The sequence below is a fragment of the Octodon degus genome, unplaced genomic scaffold (genome assembly GCF_000260255.1).
Source record: "Octodon degus isolate 3935 unplaced genomic scaffold, OctDeg1.0 scaffold00040, whole genome shotgun sequence".
NCBI lineage: Eukaryota > Metazoa > Chordata > Mammalia > Rodentia > Octodontidae > Octodon > Octodon degus.
Genome location: NW_004524616.1, coordinates 1,989,869 through 2,011,436, shown reverse-complemented (window position 1 = coordinate 2,011,436; position 21,568 = coordinate 1,989,869). Strand labels below are relative to the sequence as shown.

General features: G+C 42.4%; 1 protein-coding gene across 5 annotated transcripts in view; it reads left to right on the top strand.

The window, feature by feature from the left end:
- Nucleotides 1–21,568, top strand: part of Ppp2r2b (protein phosphatase 2 regulatory subunit Bbeta) — a 454,351-nt gene that overhangs the window by 344,964 nt on the left and 87,819 nt on the right. For all 5 annotated transcript variants that reach the window (XM_004631251.2, XM_023715307.1, XM_023715308.1 and 2 more), the window contains exon 5: nt 1,763–1,875. In XM_004631251.2, coding sequence (XP_004631308.1) covers nt 1,763–1,875 — 113 coding nt within the window. The remainder of the gene's footprint in view (nt 1–1,762; nt 1,876–21,568) is intronic.

The window sequence follows — 21,568 nt, the reverse complement described above, 5'->3', positions numbered from 1 at the left end:
AGATATGATTGGATAAACAGAATGAAATATATTCTATTTCCTTAAAAAGCAGAATGATGTTATTTTATTTTAAAGAAAAGAAACAAAAATAATAAGAACAAAGACTGAAACAAAGCCATTGGTACAGAATTTCAAAACAAAAATAAAAAATTAACAATTGTTATATTATGTATTATTATCAATTATGTTACTCAGATTATCAGATATAGGTATGCAAGATTGATCAAACAACTAAACAGCAACTCTTCCTTTCAATAAATCTTAATTTTGAAAAAAGAGAATGTATTACATGTCTACGGCCATACCACCCTGAACGCGCCCAATCTCATCTGATCTCAGAATGTATTACAAACATATACTAATAAAAAAAATTTAAATCCCATTGAAAAATGCAAAGAGTAGAAAGCCTAAAGGTGTGTGCTGTCTCCAGCTCCCCAGAACCCCTCAGCTCCTTCACCCTGCCCTCTGTTGTGACCCTTACAGGGTTCTCAACAAGTAGTCCAAGGTGCTGGGACAAGCCAAAGATGACCAAGGCCATTTCCACCTGAGAATATCAAAGACAAAAGGAATTTCAATTTATCAACATCCATTTTATTTCACCAAACATTGCGAGAGATTTGAACTGTGCCAGTTGGAGTCACACACCCAGCTGTTATTAATGAGCATCTACAGTGTCTTAGGCACCATCCTAGGTGTTGGAGATTCCATCATGAACAAAATATGCAAAATCTCTACCTCCAGTGACTTTTATATTGTAGTGGAAAACATACAATAACCAGCCAAATAACCAATTATCTAGTAGTGAAAAATGCAATGTCCCCCCCCCCCAAAAAAAAGGGAAAGAAAATGAACCATTACAGAGAGGTGGCAAGGATAGCATTTTTATGTAAGTTTTACGTGAGGTTGGGCTGTGTGCAAAAAGCAAACGTAGGGAGGTGACCAAACTACAGTGAATGTTTAGCTTTTTAAAAATTCATTAGAGTAAAAACCACATTACCATTAAGTCCCGTCAAAGCACTGCCCTGCTCACGGAGTCCACCACTTCCTGCCCTTTTCTAAAGCAGTTCTGGGAGTCCTCTTTCCTAAGCATATTCTACCATGTGTGCCTTGAGGCCCTTCACTGTAATCATTCTTTTCATTTGATTGGGCCAAGTTATGTGGAAAAAAAAAAAAGCCAAGAGGCTTTCCCGGCAGAGGCACAGCAGGTGCAAAGGCCCAGAGCACAAGAATGAGCTGAGCAGAGGAACAGGAAAGAAGCTGGGTGGGGGGACACAGGGAATGCCCGGGAGGAAGGTGGACCAGGAGGTCAGAAGTGGAGAGCACGGGTTATGAAGGGTCGTGGGCCCACGATGTATAATGCTCAAGTGGAGACATTGACAATACCCACTTCCCAGAGTTGTGACTAGTAAATCAATTTTTCCTATAGCACTAACATATAGTAGTGCTATATGTTAATAACTCTGTGTCTATTCTTATTATTCAATATTGAATCCAATTCCTTTTTAATTTTAATTGAATGACCCAGATTAATGTACAAGGTATTGCTTAGACAGCATGTTATCAGGGAAAAAGCATGTGTCCGAGCACAATCTATGCTTTTGTTCTGAGCTCTAGGCTCTGCTTCACAGGATGAGATTTATGCAGGGCTGCGCTTTCAACGAGCTTCTGCAGCCCTTGTCCCCACCATTCCCTCTCCCTCTTCCCCTTAACCTGTTCACATCTCCCTGTAGCTCTGATGCCCTCCCTCCCATTGTCCCTACAGATAAAACTGTGAAGCTATGGAAAGTCAGTGAACGCGATAAGAGACCAGAAGGCTACAATCTAAAAGATGAGGAGGGCCGGCTCCGGGACCCTGCCACCATCACAACCCTGCGGGTAAGTGCGGAGCCACGTGGCTCAGCTATAAGGGCCTCCTAAGGCTGGCTGTGCATGCACTGGCTGCCACTGCAGGTTCCAAGTAGAATGTGCCTGTGGGGCCACTTGGGCGGAGACAGCCTAGCCCAGTCTCTGGTGGCAGATGGAGGTGCGGGAAAGGTGCCAAGCCCTAATGACTACAAATCTACACTTTACGTTTTGTCCCCGAGGACTTGCCACACGGCCGCTACCATACGTTACAATATTCCTAGTCTCTGTCTGTTCACATTATCAAAAATGTCTTGAGCACGGGGAGGAGACTACCTGCCTGGAAAACTTCCCTGTGATTTGTGATTCAGGACAGAAACTTCAGAGTCTTGCGGGCTTAGATTTGAATTTTGCCACTCAGCAGAACCTCACAGTTGCTTAACCTTGATGAACTTTAGTCACGTGGGTTATTTTAAGTTTCTCCGTCTGCAACACAGTGACCTTTATTTCTACCGCCGGTGGACTTCTGAACCTGAAACACCAGGAGGATGGGAAACCTTCCTCTATGGTCTGCACACCCAACATAAGGTCTCTGCTCTGAATGGCTTCCTTCCTGCCTTCCAGAAATGCATATACTGGTCAGGAGGAAGGATTTATATAACTTAATATTCAAATGGTCATAACTCTACACAGATAAGACACATGCACACTCTTTATGCTACAGTTTGACCAAAGGAGAAGAAATCCCACTTGGTTCTGAGAGGCTAGGAAAGGCCTCAGGAAAGTGGTGGTGCAAAAGGTTTCTAAAAGTCAACTTTTAAGGGAAGCCTCTCTGGTTGGAGGTTAAAGTGGCTCAAGGCTGGATAACGATGTCATTTAGCTGTAAATATGTTCACTGTGAATAGTAAAGCAGGCACGTGTTGCAACCAGCCCTAGCCACCAGGGACTTCTACAACTGTGTGAAACATGTGCTTTCAGATACCAGCTGCTCTACCAAGGACCAAACACTGAGGAAGACGTGAAATATATGTGGAGAAAAGGGGCTCTGACTCTGGGATTAAAAGCATAAATGGGAATTAGATCGTTAGTCAATGGCTGATTAGCCTACTTGTTCATTCATTCATTCGTCCATTTATTCATCAAATGCTTTTAAACACAGACTTCGCTGGCTACTTTGGTGCTTGGAAGTTTATCCAGTACCGAGGGGAGCTGAGTCTGTCTTCTGCACTCCCTCAGAGCCTACACCCATCACTGCTCTGTTTCCTCTAGTCAACCTACACTTTCCACCCTGGTGGACTTCCATACAAGTGTTCCCATTAGACTGGGTGCAAGAGGCACACACATTCATCCTGATGCACTAAGTGTGCACAGATTTCGGAGGCCAAGAGCAGAGTAGCAAAGAGTAGGAGCATCCTGTTGATCTGGGCCAGCTGAGAATATGGCTCCATTACTCTCTGGCTGGTCACTGTGGGTTTGCATTGAACCTTTGTGTCTCCAGTGTCTTACCTGAACTTAGCCTGTGTACTGTCTGCCTACATGAAGTGCTCAGTGTTAGTTCCCTGATGTGGTCAAAGTATTAACACCTCTTCTCCCACCGTCCTCACCACCATGGCCCAGCCCCTGCTGAACAGTCATACTCATAGACATACATATATCTATGGAAAGCATATCATTTTATGCTATTGTTTTCAATCTACTCAAAGATATCAAATAAGCAGTGAACAGTGTTCTTGTGGCACAGCAGATAATTAAGACCATCTTTTGCCCAGGGGCATTAACATGGGGGAAAACATGGGCTAGGAGGAGTTAATGTCAAGAACTTCTGTCCAGTTTTCATCTTGTCCTTGTTTGCCATCTAGGTGGAATTTCTCATGTTATGGAGCCATTTGTCCGTGAGGTCCTATGGGACTCCCTGTATCTATGCATAGCCCCTAAAGGAGTTCATCCCTGTGATAAAGAGGAGAGAAAGCCTATCTAAGTTCCCAGTAGGGCAGAGATCTTCCCTATGGAAAGAAAACCATGCTAATGAAGACTTCATAGCAAACACAGAAGGAGGCCCTGAGGTGTGGCTGGGAGATCGAAATGAAACATCCCAGTTCTTGCCCTTGCTTTTTTCATTAACTAGCTGTGTGACACAGGTGAGCAAGTCACATTTCTCCACTCTAAGCTTTGTTTTTAAGTTGCTGAGGAGAGGACTAGCAAGTACATATTCTTGGGGCCCATCCCCACTGCAGTGCTGTTGAGGATTCTGCATTTTCTGTGCTTGACTCTGGTTGTGGCACAGGAGCCTGTGGTCACTGGATTTTCCCATGCCTCACACTCCTGGGATCTGACATTTTCATAAACTCCTGTTGTTTTTTAACCATGTGACAGTTATTGTACCAATTTGGGAGATGTAGTATCCTTAAAATTATTTTACCCATATCTGGTTTTGCGTCCTCTCCCTTCCTAAACTTTCAAATATCCTGCATTTCAATGTAAACACCTACACACCAGCATTTTTTCTTTCTATGCAAATGGTGAAAAGGCCAGCCTTCCTTTCTCTTTGACGGCAGTGGTGGAAAAAGAAAGAAAAACAGGTGTCCCTGAAAACCATAGATTCAGAACACTGACTCCAAAAAGAGAACGAGTTGATGTGATATTAATCAGACTATAATTTACTAACATGCTCTGCTCTTGGAATTTGCATGGCCAGCAAGTGTGTCTTTCTTTTTTTTTTTTTTTTTCTTTTCTTTTTCCTTCTCTCAACTATCATTGCCTCTCACTCACTTTCATAGCACCCGGCTCTAGGCTGGCCTTGAGAATGAGAGCATTTAATAATACCTGACAGCTAATTAATCCACGCTGTAATGAACCTGTTCTCTCTCGGTTCTGAGAGGCTGAGCTTTTCAAAGCAAAAATGTGGCTATTTTTTTTTCACAGAAGATACCCTTTCACATCCAGTCACTTGCCACCCAAAGAGAGCCTGTGAGAAGCACGTCTATGAAAACTGCACCCGCTACTCACTATGGTAACATTCAAAGTAATAATCATGATAATTTAATAATGCCTCCTGGTTGGAAAACACCAGTGACATCATAAAATATTTTCTTATTTATCTTTAGGACAAACAATGAGGAGGGTAGTGCAGGTATTCGGCAGTGAAAATACTGGAATCCAGTGTTTCTAATCTCTGCTCTCTCCCACCCACCATGTGGGTCTCCTCACCTCAGGGGGTATAGTTCATTGCTGGACACCCACTCAGCAGATAATGCTAAGAGATTATGGGAATTGAACTCATGACCTTGCACTTTGCCAGACAGGCGCTTGTACCACTGAGCTATGTCCCTGGCCCCAAATCTTACTTTTGATTTTATTTTTTCCCCTGGTGTGTTTTGATTTATTATTCCAGGGCTAGGAGTAAAAATCAAAAGCTAGGAGTCTCTTAAATCATTTCCTTAATAATTAGTGACACTATACTAGGTCAGAGGAGCCTCTGTCTCCCCAACCCTGGCAACAAACACACATTTATGAACTGAGTTTACAGGCCCCTGACTCCAGCACGGAAAAACAAAGACCTTGGAGCCATTTGCAGTTCCACATAGCAAAATGTCGTGTCCCCTTCTTTCCCTTCCTCCTGATACTCAGGAAAAACAGCCCCTCAGAGCCCTTTCTAGGCAACAGGCTGGTATTCCAGTCACTTTGTCATCCCACGATGGGAGTCTGGTGGCGAGAAATCACACCTAGCCTGCTCCCTGGAGGACGAGCCCAGAGGCATTATTTTCTTTGTTCTGATTGGCTGGTGGTGCCCTGGGAACACAGATGAAGATGAAATTTGATTTTCAACCTGTTATAAATATAGTCTTGAAGGCATGAGTTCTTGAGCTGCCATGTGTCATCACTTGTTTCCCGAAAAAATAAAGATCTAATATGTTCAGCTTTTTGAATGGACTTTAGCCAAATACCCAGTTCCAGCTAACAGAAATAATAATTGCAATAATTATAGCAACAGCCACAGCTTACTGATGGTTTACTGCATTTTAGGTGCTAAATTTTCTTGCCTTTGTCACTGAGTCCTCCTTGTCCTCTCAAGTGAGTTCCCTCTGGTTGTCTGAAGCCATTGTCCTCACTTAACGTCAGTCCTGGCAACAGCCACCTTTTTAGAGAGGCTTACCTAGCACGGTTGGTAGAAAATGGCACACACATCTCTCCCCCACACTGTCCTAACCCTGCCCTTTCCACTGAGCTCTTAACCTGGCCGAAGATACCATTTGTTCTTAGCAGCTGCCTCCTTCCCAAGCAAAACGCAAGCTCCGTGAAAGCAGGGCCAGTGTGGACAGTACGTCGCTTATGGACCACTGAGAACCTACCTACCAGACGCGTGTATCACACAGAGGCACAAACTGAGTTTGAGAGTAAAGAGGGGGTTTGCCCAAAATCTCATGGCTACAAAATGACTGTTGGAATTCTAACCAGGTCCATCTGATCCCAAATCTTATTTTCTACAGCTTTCACTTTCCAGGTAATTGATAACTCATGATGACAGGGCAAATGGATCGCATTGTTCTGGTGTCTCTCAGAACTTGTTATCAAAGCTTTATTAACATATGTGCTTGACTTTTGAGGGGTACAGTGTGAGGAGTTAAAGGCTACTCAGGCTCTGTGCCACGCAGTGGGTATAGGAGGCACTGTTTCTTAGAGAACCAATGAAATGACATCACACGTTCACACAAATGCCTCCTGCCTCTGTCCTCCTCTGAGCTCGGGACATGAACATTCTTGGGAACTGCCTCTTCCTCTTAAGAAGACCATGAGGTTTACAAGTCCCATGAGTAGCAATGTGAACACTTGACAGCCAGTTATTCAGTTACTTTTCTCCCATTGCTGAGACAAAATCCTGACACCCAAAGGAAAAGGGGAAAAGGTATACTTAGCTCACAGTTTATAGATACTTCAGTCCATAATCAGCTGACTCCAAGGCAGACTGGCACATGGCAAAGGGGCAATGCTTATGGCAGTGAGAGATAGCAAAAGCAACAAGAGAGAGATCACGACCATCCTCTTTCCCTCACGTTGTGTCCAGTCTCCGGGGAATAGTGTGGTCCCAATTCAATCAGTGGACTGATCCAGCCATCATACATCCTTAGTCCTAGAATGCTTAACCCAGCCTCGCACTGCCAATGAATCATACACTCTAGACTCAGCCACCTCTATCTAAAGCTCTATCTAAAACTGCCTGAGGGTTTATGGGGACATCTAGACACAAACCGTGATGCCAGCCTAGGATGCCATGGCACACTAAATGGGCATTTAGCAGCATTTACAGGGGCATTTCTTGAAGATTATTGCTAACAGGGCTGGGGAGATAGCTCAGCAGCATAAGTACCTGCCTGGGAAGTGCAAGGCCCCCAGTTCTATCCCTAGTACTGCATATTGTGTAAGCTCTGGAACCCTGGGCAAGGCCGCAAATGCCTGTAACCCCATTACTGGGGAAGCTGAGACAAGAGGATCGCTACAAGCCTGAACTCTGTAGCGAGACCCTGTATCAAAGCTAAGTAAACAAATAACATAAAAAAGATTATTGCTAACAGATCATGGGATTGGATATGTTGACTAAAAACACTAGGTTTTTTTCCCCAAAAAATGCAATCCATTCAATGAAACAACCACTTTTAATACCTGGTCTATTTGTGGGGAAAAGTTTAAACAGGTTACTGGCTAAAGATAATTTCACTTATTCAACCCTTCTTAGTGACAGGCTTGGAGCTGAGCAGTTTTGGGTTGTTTGTTTGTTTGGGGGGATTGGTATCAGGAATCAAACTCAGGACCTTGTGCTTGCCAGGCAGATGCTGTGCCACTGAGCTATGTGCCTGGCCCTGAGCCATTTAGATATGTTTTACAACCCTTTCTTTACCACAATCCTGTGGCTTAGGCATCCTGCCCATTTTAGAGATGAATAAACAGAGGTACAGAGAAATGAATGCTGACTTCAGGAATTAAAAATGGTAGGCAGCAAATCTATAAAGGAAGCACAGATGTATCTTGAGCTCCTGTCCTTCACATCATGAGAGACTGTGCGCGGTCCCGACTTAGACAGTGGTGGGGATAGAAGCATGATGCACAGCATTAGGACTGTGTTCTGCTCCCATTTATGGAGTATTTGCTGTGGTAGGTACTGGACTGGGCGTGTGCTACAAAGTGGGGTTTTAAAAGTAATGAAACATTCCATCCTAGAGGGGAGAGAAGACAGTTGCGCGTGGCTGTCACGTGAAGTTCATTGAAGCAGAGCGCCTGTCAATCTGCACTGTGCCCCACGGCCACCCAGGGTGCTTCCTAGAACACACTCTCTGGCCTCACTGGGGATTCTGGTTGAGAGGATCTGAATGGATGCTACGAAAGGACAGCGTTAAAGAAGAAAATCCGCACGCCACGGAAGCCCCTGGGCCACGCGTTGAGAAGCGCTGCATGAGGATACACGTCCTGCAAGCAGCGGAGGGTTTCCATGGCCGTTCAGCGGCAGCGCCGAAGGAGGGGCGCGGTGTCCGGAAGCAGTAAGCAAGTGCTTTTTGAGGATTTGCACGCTGGGGCTCCCTCAGTGGGAGCAGGCAGGACGCACGTGTCTGTGTGCTGCTTTCTAGCGCAGTGGACCCACTCATAAGAGAGACCACAGAGCTTCTGCAAGTCCGGGGTCTCAGGCAGGGCCAGGTCACACAGCCAGTAAAAGAAGCACGACCAGGAGTCAAGCCTTCTGTCCTCAGTCTATAGAGGCTGAGGTTTTCTTGTTATCTCTGTTGCGACACTCGGGAGGAGGGGTAACCCCAGGCCAGCTTCAGGGCAAATTATTGGTGGAGTCAGAAATAGCTTTCACTGCCCCCGGTTTTAATTTTGGGTTTATGCTTTGATAGTCAAAGTCTCATAGGACAGAGATACAGCCTTTCTCTAACCAGTTTTAATTCTTTTAGACTTCATTTTCTGATTTATAGCAGCTCTGAGGGCTCAATATACAATGCTTTCATGGTTTCATCTTTCCTTGCCTGATATTTGTTGCAAATAACAATGGAGTGTTTAGCTACTGCGGCGAAAAATCAATCAAGCCTGTTCCATATTCACGGGCTTGCTATGGCCCCCAGATGGCCCCCCTGGATTAGATTAACTTTGCGAATGTGTCACTCTGGTCTGGGTAATTTCTCAAGCTCCTCGCCGTCTTCTCCCTCCTGCCTCGGCGGGTAGATATTGAGATCTCTCCATTGATTGACTGCCCCGAAAGTGAACACTGGCATGTGATGCGTGTAACTCAGCGGGACACACATACTCTGTGTTTATGAAAATAAATAATAATTTCTGTTATCATTATTGATTGCCATCATTATCTGATTGTATCTGTCTGTGTCATAGGGTTTCCGTAACGGGATCAGAAAACACTCGACAGGAACCTCAGGCAGCAGCCTAGAGACAAACCTCTGCCTTTGGACACATTTTTGCCTTTTGGGATGAGAGTTGTGAATGTTTTTATTGTGCTTGTTGGCTAATTTCTGTGGCTGATGTTTGGGAAGACAGTGTTGGTTATGTTTAATGTTAGCTAAAGGATCCGATGCATTTGAAATTACAAGAGCAGTTAATGTGTATCGAGCATTTGCTGTGTTCCAGGAGCACTCTGAGTAAGAAAAAGGAATGGCTTGAATAACTGCTGAGGCAGGAGGATCACTGTGAACCTGAAACAGTCCTAGACTATGTAATGTGTTGAAGGCCCACCTTCACAACATAGTGAGACTTTGTCTCAACAAACAAAGAAACACAAAAATCACAGACTCCTGGTAGGCAAGTTGCAAGCACATTCCCATGTACCATGACAGCAGCCCCATGTAGAAGGTAGGTAGTGTTATATCTCCGTTTTATAAGCAAGGGCATTTGACTTCAAGACCTAAAACAACTTGCCCAGTCTACAGCTACCAAGTGGCAGAGTCATAGTTTTTTAACCAGCATTAGCCTGACTCTGATCTTTAGGATAAATTTACAGGGCAGGCATTTACTCTCTTCATTTTGGGCCTATGGCACCTGAATCCAGAAGTTAAGGAATTTGGCTAAGGCAGTAAGTGTTGTTATTGGACTTGAACTCATGTCTTTATAATTTCAAAACCCAGCCGCTACTCTCTGTCTCTGGAATTAAGATAGAGTGCCTGGAAACTGTGCATCTGAAAATTTAGTGTAAGCCAGAATGCACCTGAGTAAGCAGAGGCCAGAAAAAAAGCTTTGCCAAGCAGACCCCGGTGCTGTGGGTGCAGCGGGGCTCCTGTTTGGTTGAGAAGAAAGCAGACCAGAAGAGTCTTCAGAGCCAGGTCACAGCTTTGGTCATCAGACTCCAAGAACACTTAGGATGTTTGCAGCATGGGGCCAAGGTGTCCATCCGGATTCCTCCACTGCGTCCCGTTCAGTTATGATCTGACTTTTCATGCCGTTCCTTTTTCTTCTTCCCATCTCCAGACCTCAAGTTTCTTTATAGATCTGTCTGAGGACAACAGTGTTATCAAAACACAATTGCCTTTGCACTAAGTAAATGACTTGATTTAGATTGATCTGCTGTGGTGACAATGGCTATGATTGACTGGGAGCGTTAATGTCTTCTGGTACTCCAACTCTTCCCCCTGTCATTCCTAGTACATCATGGAGCTAGCCCACTTCACGTCTGGTGTGCTATATTCTAACAGTAACAATGCTGTGGACATTCATTAAATACACACTGTGTTCCAGGCCTCCTGGTAGGCAAGTTGGAAGCACATCCTACAGTACCATGACAGCAGCCCCACGTAGAATGCAGGTAGTATTATTATCTCCATTTTATAAGCAAGAGCATTTGACTTCAATTTGTTTCTCAATAAAATTATTTTTTTAAAAAAACTGATAGAGGGGCCAGGGAGATGGCTCAGTGGAATAAGTGCTTCACTGGCAAGTGCAAGGGCCTGAGTTCAATCCCTGGTTCTGCCAAAAAAAAAAAAAAAAAAAAAAAAACTGATGGAAATTCTTAGATCAATTTTTTTTTTTTTTGGTGGTACCAAAGATTGAACTCAGGACCTTGTGCTTGCCAGGCAAGCACTTACTCCACTGAGCTATCTCTCTGGCCCCTCTTTGATCAATATTCTTTGGGAAAAAAAAATTTTATTTGAAAACGAGTGAAACAATGAGCCCTGAGAACGTCAAACTGTGAAATAGCGAAGGACTACTGTAACGTGTAATCTGAGCATCTACTTTAAAGATAGCAATGTGCAATATATCAACCATTGTTAATCTCTAATTATGTTTTTTGTTTTGTTCTGTTTTGTTTTTGTGGAACTGGGGATTGAACTCAGGCCCTTGTGCTTGCCAAGCAAGCGATTATTCTCGTGAGCCATCTCCCCAGCCCTAATTATGTTGTTTTGAAATTCTGTATCATTTTTATTTTTTCTTTTTAAAATAAATAAATAAAAGACCAACATACAAAAAAAAAGACCTAAAACAACTTGCCCAGTCTACAGCTACCAAGTGGCAGAGTCATAGTTTTTTAACCAGCATTCGCCTTACTCTTAAGCGTTTTTAGGGTTTCTTTGTTTGTTTGTTGAGGCAAAGTCTCACTATGTGGTGGAGGCGGGCCTTCGACACATTACATAGTCCAGGACTGTTTCAAGTTCACAGTGATCCTTCTGCCTCAGCCTCCCCAGTGCTGATCACAGGCATGTGGCACCACCCCAGCAAAGTCTGTGCCCTTAGCACTGTGCTCTAAAAATCTCCACAGAAGGGTTAGATCTCTGACCAGATTTGAGCCATTATCTGTAACAAAAATAACTGTATGTTCTTGGAGAAGTCAGACTGATACAACGAAGGATCTTAAACTGTCTAACGTAAGGCCTTGTCATCAACAGATGCTTAAAAACATTATTACCCCACTTTTGGTCCATGCCATGCTTTCATCTGGAGATCAGGAAGTTCAGGAAAGCCTGACAAATACTGAAAAATTCAAATAGAGGACCAGTGACTCATTATGCTTTATGGATGTGTGTTTATACTGGCTTTCCTAAGTTGTCTTGAATTCAGAACTCATCCATTGACAGAAAATACTTATTTGCATCTCAGAGGTGCCTTTGTTATACTCATTTATGTAGTAATTAGATCCCAAATGAATGTCAATATAAACAGAATCCTTTACTTGGTTTAGGATCAAGTTCTCTTTGTCTCTTGCTCCCAAGCCCTTTGGGAGGTATCCGTGGCTTCTTGAACTTGGTAGGAGCTAGGAAATGACACGCAGTGGCAGTGCCATGCTGAGACATCTGCCAGTGTCACAGAAAGAGAAAAAAATCACATTAGACAAAAGAAAAAAGTCCGTGTGCTTCCAGAGCCTGTGGTACCATTTGAGATTCCACAGTTGGAAGGCTGAACATTTGGTGCGCTGTCTCCTGTTCGCCTCGGTCATTAAGTGATCCGAATTTCAGGAACACGGAAAGGATGACCAGCACCGCAGGCTGCTGCCCCTTTTCAGGCTTTCAAGTGAAGCTCTCATCCTTGTCTCAAATCTAATTCACATCGATCCATATGAGGTTTTTTTTTTTTTCCTTAAAAGACAGTGTGTTTCTACTGTGGCTTCATTTAAAAGCTTCTCTGTGTACTTTTAGAAGGAAGCAGACCATCTTGGCATACATGGGTGACTCAGCAGAGGGGAAATGCCTCGAATTCCTCCATCATTCAGGTAGAGCTACCTGATCTCTGAGTGTAACGGGTGTTGTCCCCACCCCAGATCCCAGCACACTGTTAATCTCCAGTCCCTAAAACTATACAAATGCTTGGGGGGTGGGGGGCGGGAGGCGCACATGGGCCTGAGCTTCACATTGTTCAACAAACTTGAACATGTGGACAAAACCCAGACCTGACTCTCCTTTGTTTTGTGATCTGGCTTTCTTTGCAAAAAGTCAGAAATATGTGCCCATGTCCCTTTTTTTGCTACCAGGTCACACAGAGAATTAATTGGAAATCGCAAGACGACTTTTAGGACCTCTGTTCATTATAATAAGATTTCTGTGAAAAATAATGCAAATGGATTTAGAATTAAGCTCAACTGAGGACGTGATCACTTGGATCTTAGTACACTAAAAACTAAGCTTTAGTTGGAACGTTGGATAAAAGCATTTTAAATACCAGAGCTTACCAGAGAAAAGTGATTTTTAAATATGTCCCTAGGGAGCAAAATGCCTTCTTTTCTTATAAGAATAAGAAAGTGGATAGAGAAAATTTTTATAAGGGTAGTTTTATGTGAAAGACTTTTTCAACAAAAAATATATTTCTTCTCTGGGTTCCTTAGAATGGTTGAGCCACAAGAAAAAAAATTCTACCTGAAAGATACTAGATTTGTGTTTGGCTGGGTGGTAGAGTGTAGGTCACACTTTGATAATCTTCTTGCTCTGATCAGATAGGCTTGTTTTCCTTATAAGAATAACCTGAAAAGTAGTCACACACACACACACACACACACACACACACACACACACACATACACTCACACACACACACATACACACACACACACACATACACACACACACAGGCTTCTTGCTCAAGTAATGTGGGCTCAAGTAAATCTGTTTAAGTAGGTTTATTGACTTCAGGGTATCAGGGAAACCCTTTAATACACTGATAGGCATTTTCCAAGAAAGGTATTTGACAAACAGTGCACTGTTTTCTACCAAACACACATGACTGTGAAGAACTTTTTTCAATTTATGTTTAGAGCCTTCTATTCAAAGTGTGGTCCTTGACCCAAGCTGGTCCAGGAACTTGCACCAGAATGTGAGTTGCCTATGTCCCTATGCAGCTGTACAGGCCAGCTGGTGCTTCTACTTTCCATAGCAAGACTTTCCTCACTAGATGAAGCCATGTGCTAACTCTGGTTTGAGCTCCTTTTTCTTGTCATGGACTACTAGCAAATAGCTCACTGATCTGTTTCTTTGAGTGGCAGAGCAGTGGACCTCACTTTGGAAAAGAAGAGCCAAAAGAATCAGATGAGTGGACAGGAATTACCCCTGGGGTGACATTTTCACCCTGCTCTTAGTCACAAAATCATCTGATAGTAAAAGACCCTTGATATTCAAGTTCATTATCATCAACTGAGAACTACCTGTTGCCTGTCAGTGCGCCAAAATCATTACATACCTCTTGGTCTAATTTTCACCCTAACCCCATGAACTAAGAAGTATTACCACCATTTCCAGATGAGGAAACTGAGCCTCATATGGAGGAAGCAGTTTACACACAGTCATTGCCCTGGCAAGAGGCAGAACCACAGTTTATCCCTGACTCTGTTATTCTGGATGCCAAATAACAAGGGGTTTTTTTTGTTGTTGTTTTAACCACCAGAGCCAGCATCAGCATTATTATCCTCTTTTTAGGGGCTTTCTGAAGCAGAAATTTTTTATTAGTCAACTAAAACCTCCCACTAGCATAGCTTCTGACTTTCCATTTATGAAAGGAAGGACCCATGCACAGTTCTGCCCTGTTCTCACTGGGTACAGTCCAATGGGTCTTTAGTTCTTATTGAAAAAGTGACAATACTAACTTTGTGTGCTCCTGTGTGACATTATAATCAGTCATATGCTGTACTTAGGAAGTGCCCGAGTTGCTTCTCAACGTTTTCTTCTTTTGTACTCTGACCCAACTTTCCCTTGTTCTTTTCAAGGATTGAGAATTCTGTGGCACTCATTAAGCACACTGTCTATTTAATGTCTCATGCCCATACAAAGGTGAAGCCTTCACCCAACTATATTGCTAGCTTAATACAAAATATTCAGATATTTAGAAACTTCTGAAAGCTTTTTAGTCATTTGTTCTCCTAATTCAAATAGCATCCAAGAAAAGCTTCCTGCAGGGGAGATAAAAGATTACCAGTGCAGACAACAGAGTAGGAGTTGAATTATAAGGTTGGGTATTGAGATAGAAATGGCAAAGGAAAGCCTCACTTGGGTGCTAATTTTTGCTTACCATAGTAAGGCATTAATACAGATGGTTCTACAGATGTCTGTGATACCAATTCTTTTTTTAAAAAAAGAGGAAAAAAAAACCAAAAATAGCAAGAACAAAGACAAAAACAAGGCAACATAGAACAATAAAAAGATACAGAATTTCAAATCAAAAAGAGAAAATTAATAATGGTTATTTTATTACATATTGTTATCAAATTTGTGTTCAGATCACCAGATGTAGGCATACAACATTGATCGAATAATTAAATATTAAGTCTTCCTTTCAACAAACCTTAATTTTTTCCTTGTCCTTTTTATATTTTTTTAATTTAGTTTAAAGAGAGTATAGGTAAGCCATTAAAGAAATGAGAAAAAATGGGTGGAAAAGGAAGGGGAAAAATCTTGTAAGTATATTGACAGGATAGCTAAGATGATTGTACCACTAATTTCCATTAGTTTTCTGAAGATAGCAGCTAATGCTTAAGTTTTTTACTTTGTCCAATTTTACATGCTCATATCTATAATCTGAGCAATGACATTAAAGACAGCAATATCCAATGTAACTACCATGGTTGAATACTTTCCATCTTGTTTTTTCAAATGTGACACCAATTCTGACCACATATACTTTGGCCCTACTCAATGTCCAAAGCATTTAAGAGTACAGACCAGCCAAGTTTATTGCTTTTTCATTGTTTTTCACTAATTCCACAAACACTTATTGAATCACTACTGCATAAGCCAGGCACTATGTAGGCCCTGGAGTTACAGCAGCAAATATGAAAGGCATCAGTCCCTTCTCTTATAGAGTTTTCAGTGTCCTTTGGCTGGAAAGGGTATACTTCAAATGCTTTCAAGGTTAAATTGACATTACAATGGGCCGGCAGCAGAGAGGTGCATGGTATAAGTGTAAGAGCAAATGATAGAGATAATTGGACCCACTTGGGAAACAATAATTTCCTAAGCAATTAATACTTGAGCTGAAGTAGGAATTAGGGAAAAAGAAGGAGCATTCTGGGCAGAGGATGTTCTGTAGCCCAGGGTCCTAAGTGGTAAATAACACAAGAAAATATAGGATGAAAGGAGGCATGGGGAGACTGGGGGCCGAGCAACGAGGACTGTGGTGCCAGCAAGAGGAGAATGCTGAGGGAGCCTGTGGTCAGGTCACCTCAGGCATCGTGGGCCTTCTCACTGACCTTGCTTTGCCCTTGGAGGCAGCACAAGTTCTCTCTGCTTGGCACATCATTTTTGGAACAGCTTTCTTTGCTCAGATACTTAAATGTTCTGTACCCAGGATGAGATGCATACTGCTAGGACAGCCTGGCCCGTCCTAGATAGTTCCTGCTGGTGATGGAGAGTTTAAATTTAGGAAGCAAGCAGCATTCTGTCAGCTTGATTGTGTTGCCCTCTAGCCCCCTGCCTGCCACTATTTTGATACATGTCAAGCCACGGCCTCCACCAAGCTCCTCTAGCATCAAGGTGTCCCCCCTCCAAGGTGAATCCATCCATGAGTCATTGAATTGTTTGGAAAGTCATAGAACCTGACAGCTCCCTATTACACAAAGGAAAATATAAGCTTCTGATTAGTCGTAGGGTGGAGGAAGCCATGATAGAGTGCACCTGTCAGCACTGCTTACGACATATAAATCATTACCTCAATCTTCCATGCAAGCACTGGCCCATAGAGAGAAAGAAGTGACTGGGGTTGGTTAGTAGTGCAGAACCATATAAAAGTTCCCACTTTCCTACAAAGCGGGATTTGCTCTGCTATCCATGCAAAGAAAACAGAGCTCTGTGCCCAGAGGAAGGACAGAGATAAATGCCCCCTGGCTCCAGGAAGGGACGATTTGTTTCTCTGGCATTTACTAACAGCTTTCATTGCTAATCTAACAATAGCAGCCATGAAAGCTTTCCCAGACTCCAACGGGGGAGTGTGTTTGGTACTGTGCTTGTTATATGTTTGATCCTAGATTTCCCCATTGTATAATCACCATAATAATCATGGTGGTTGTTATTGCCATTTTCTTTTTCTTCATTTACTAGGCAAAAATCTCCAAGGTAGGCCAATTGTGGCTAACTTGTAATTTCCCAGGCTAGCAGGGTATTTCTAGGCACAAGCTATTAAAACTGAAAGAGAGATTGAATAAAGGAAAAGTCTTGTCCAATATGGACGGTGCTCAAATTCTCACTGCAAAGCATTCAGCCATTTGCAGAATCTGAAAGCATAGGACATTCCAATTGGAGAAGCTCTAGCATTTAGTAAACTACTAAGTTATGCAGCAAAAAGCAAGAAATCTTAAGTCTTGTGCTTTTCCTGGGCTTCTCTAGAAACAGTGGACAACACTGGAAAGAGAATGGCTCATTCTCCACATACATAGCAGGAAGCTCAGTTTCCAGAGCTCTGAGGAAGCAGGTTGGCAAGTGACACCCACACTGGAAGGGAACCCCAAGTTTCTCCAGCCCGTATGTTCCTGCTGTCAGTAGTGGAGGATCCCCTTTCCTTTTCCACAATGCTGTATTTTAAAGGGAAGAATATCCTCAAAATTACAAAACAATCCAAAATGCACTGGCTGCCACTTAAAATTCTTCGTAGCCCAGAAGAGAAATGCTATATATTTTATGGGAGTAAGCCAAAATGTGAGTCAAGACAATATACACAGAGAGCAGTGGATGCTGAAAGAACAAGTCACATTCATACTTAAAGGGCTTGCCTGCTTGTTTAACATGTGTGTGCAAGATGTTCTTACCAAGGCCAATGTGGGGCAAACCTATTTTCACTTGTTCTCTAGTTGAGAAGACAAGCCCACAGGTGGAACCATTCTGGTAGAGAGTAGAGGGCAGCAAAGACTTTGGAGTTGCAGCTCTGGGTTCAAATCCCCGTTCTGTCTTTGAATTAATTTCAGTCTTTTAATTAAGCTCACAAAGTATCCATTACATCATCAATAAAGAAGGAATAATACTGTTAAAATCTTCATCTCATAGGTCTTGTAAGCATAAAAATAATCTCTACTCAGTAGCAGGTATCTAGCATCATGCTGGGAATAAGGAAAGCACAAACACCTAACTGAGAGGCTCCAGTTGCTGCTTTTGGAGTGCACTTTTAGAGAGAAGGGACTTCTAAACTGGTCATATGGCCAGAGATTATTTGTCTAAGCCATCACAATCCCAACAGTTAAGATTCCTTAATGAAGCCTGGCATGGTGACACACGCCTGTAATCCCAGGGCTCTGGGAAGCTAAAGCAGAAGGATTACAACTGCAAGCCCCACTTCAGCAATTTAAGAATTTAGCAAGATCCTGTTTTAAAATAAAAGAAATACAGTGAGCTTAGGATATAGCTCAGTATGAAGGCTCTGAGTTCAATCCTCAGTGCCAGGAAAAAAAAAAAATACACTTGAATGAATGTTGATAGTACTGGCCTAAAGAAACTTCCTATCTGACAGTCTTAATAAAACTGTGTAAGTGAAGATAATATGGTGAAAGAAAGCAAGTCCACTTGAATCTTGTGGGTACACTGGGGTAAGCATGTTCCCACCCCTGATGCCTGGTTTTGTGGAACCAGTGCGCTTTCACATTCTCACTGAGCTAGGACATAACTGAGGTGTCACGAGAGTGGTCTCTGGGAAGACAGCAGTAACAGGAACCATTACCTGGAAAGCTGTGGCCAGGTGCAATAGGGCTCTAATCTTTCTTTAGATTCTCTGTCTCAGCCTCTAACTATCAGCCCTCAAAAATACAGAATTGCTTCAGCCACAGCGTTTTCCTTGGTCCAAAGATCCACAGCTGGATATTAGAGTTTCCTGTCTTTGTTTTTCTAGTAGCAATGAAAAAAAAAAAAAAAAAAAGCTTTCTCAGTAGGTTACTTTTCATTAAATACAAATAGACTAAGGTTCCCTTGATATTTTTTCCTTCCCTGGATCACCAAGAAAAGAATCTACTTTTTCCAACACAGGACCATTGTTCACCTGCTTAACACTGGCAAATTCAAACAGTATTGGTCATTTAAATTGACTTTTCCTCTTAATTTCCTGCAGAAATTATCCTGCCAACACGTGCAGTGAAATAGACTCAAGAAAACCAATGTGCCAAGACAAACTATCAGGTAGAATTAGATTGCTCTATATTTCTGTTTGATAAAAACACTATGCCTTTGCATAACTCTTCCCAATTATCCAAAAGGATAAAAGCCACAGCCCAGGCAGATGAGCTTTATTGGCATAGTTCCCAACTGGGGAAGAAAAAAAATATGAACATTTGCAAGTACCATGTATGTTGAGATTTAAATTCTAAACAGGCTGTAAACTTAGCTTGCCTAAATCTGCATCCTTAAAAAAATGAAAATGTCTTACTATGTTTGGCATCATAACTCAAGACTTAGGTTTATCTTATTTTCTAAAATTCAAGACAAAAAAGTACATGCCTATAAATATATAGAGAGTCGAATGTCATTTTAAACTAGAGTTCTCATGATGGCAAAAAATTAAGAGCTGGGGAGAGTGTTGAGTCAGACTCCTTAGCGAACTTGGAAGTTGACAAGAAAATGTTAAGTGAATACTCAAGCTGAATGGCTGCATGCACTGCTTACACAGGAAAGGAGATTTGCCTGCCCTTCGTGTCTGTGTATATGCTGAACTATAACGTAGCTTCCATCCTCCGTAGGTGTCCTTATTATTCATCTCAGTTTCTGCTAGTGGCTTCCACTCTTTGGTAGATAAAAAAGCCTTAGTCTACATGCTTGGAGAAACCCTGCTCACCTTTTCTGTATCTTTTATGGCGTCTTCCATTTTCAGCAGTAACTCTGAGAGGCCCGTTCTTTCTTTCCATTTCTAGAGCCCACCTTTGCTCTGAGAGAATCCACAAAAACCCTTCCAGCCCTTCCCTGAGCAAATCTGAGACTCCTCTCACTCTCCTCAAGACAGGGATGAGGCCCAGGCTGCTGAACCCTGAACAGCCTCAGAGGTCTGACACTGTTGAGGCCCAGTTGTTGGTTTAAACCTTGTTCAACATCAAAGCTGATGTTTTGTCCTTGAGGACTTGAAGACAGGAATCTTCCTTCATCATTTTTCCTCTGAGAAATTCACATTTCCTCCTGCCTCCTTGTATGTCTCCCATTGTGCAAACTACAGCAAATAATTTTCCTTGCCTGTGTCTTTCTTTTTGGCACATGCTTAACTTGTTAATCAATAAATTACCCCCTGCCAAGCTCCAGAAGCCTGGTTTCTTCTTTCACCACTCACATTTCTCCTTTTGTGTTTAAGAAAAGTCTCATTATTTTCCCCTTATCCCCCTGTGAGATCTTTTTATTCTCTCTCTTTGTTTCACTTATCATTTAGCATCATCCTGGTCCTGTGCATTTGACTCTTTACCAGCCAGGAGTGAATGCAAACACCACTGGAACCACACGTTTCTCCTCTGATCACATCAGGATGAGGAAATGGGATTTGCATAGCAGTAGCTCCTGAGTCAATGGAAAGAAGAAAAACCTCAGCAGACATTCTGCCCTGTGCTAAACAGAGAGTGTAGTCCTGCGCTCCCTGGGATGCCAATGGGATGCTGGCACCTCCTAACAGAGCTGTGTCTTGGTCCCCTCTGAAAAATTAACTATCACTCACAGCACCTGTCTGCTAAGTGCTTCTAAGGATCAGACATGAGAAAGCATGCTCTGTGGGGTGACACACTATAAGCCCACAGAAAGCACTAGGTACTATTAGGATTATAGGAAACAAGTACCAAAGATGCAACTGCCCACTTCAGCTTTGGCAGATGCAGCCATGTGTTGGGCAAGAGACACGATGTCCAGTTGGGAAACTCAGCTGTAGTTGTTGTACAAATAACTCATCAGACTATCAGTCTCCAAATATGAGACAACATAGGCAATAACATGGGTAACCTAAGGACAGAGGCTCATATTTTCTATTCTCAGTATAGCAGGCATGGTGGCACGTGGCTGTAATCCCAGCACACATGTGGCTGAGGCAGGAGTTGCACCATGAGTGTGAGGTCAGCCTGGGCTACAAAGTGAGTCCAGAGCCAGCTTGAACTACATTGTGAAACTGACTCAAAAGAAAAAAAAAAAAAAAAAGACGCAGTATTTTGCCAGTATTTGTAAACACCGGAAGTCTCCCATGTGAACCACCTGACACTCCTGGGTCCTGTGCTGGTCACATTCATGTATCTATCCCTGTGTCCCCCAGTCTTGGATGTGCTCTCACCAGTGCAAGAAGCCGGCTAAGCTATTTTGAGTCACAGAATTGAAGAAGCTATTCTCTTCTCCTTTCTTCGTAAAATCATTCCAACTGTAGGAGGCCCCAAATCTTGCTCTGGTGGTATTTTTAATCCCTCTCGTAACACTTACTAATCTTCATTTTTTTTAAAAATCTGAGAACCAGCTGTGAGCTGTATTTCCAGATGACCATATCTAGCTAGAGTTCAAGCATAGTTTTTTTCAATATATTTATTTTTATAATTCTTTTTTTGGAAATTCATCTAAAACTGGTCTTCCATATTTTATAGTAATATGAATTTCCCTATCAACATAAATTTAGATGAACTAAAAAGTAGATAAGTTTAAAGAAAATATTAAACAATAGTACAATAAACAAATAAAGAAAAATCTGAGATGAATACTGAAAAGAGTGAAGCCTGGTAAGCACTATTCTAATGTCACCTCAATTACTTGGGAAGTTTTAAAAAATAATTTGATATACCTAATCCTACCCCAGACCAGCTGAATCAGAATTTCAAAGTCTTAAAATCTATATTTCCTAAATA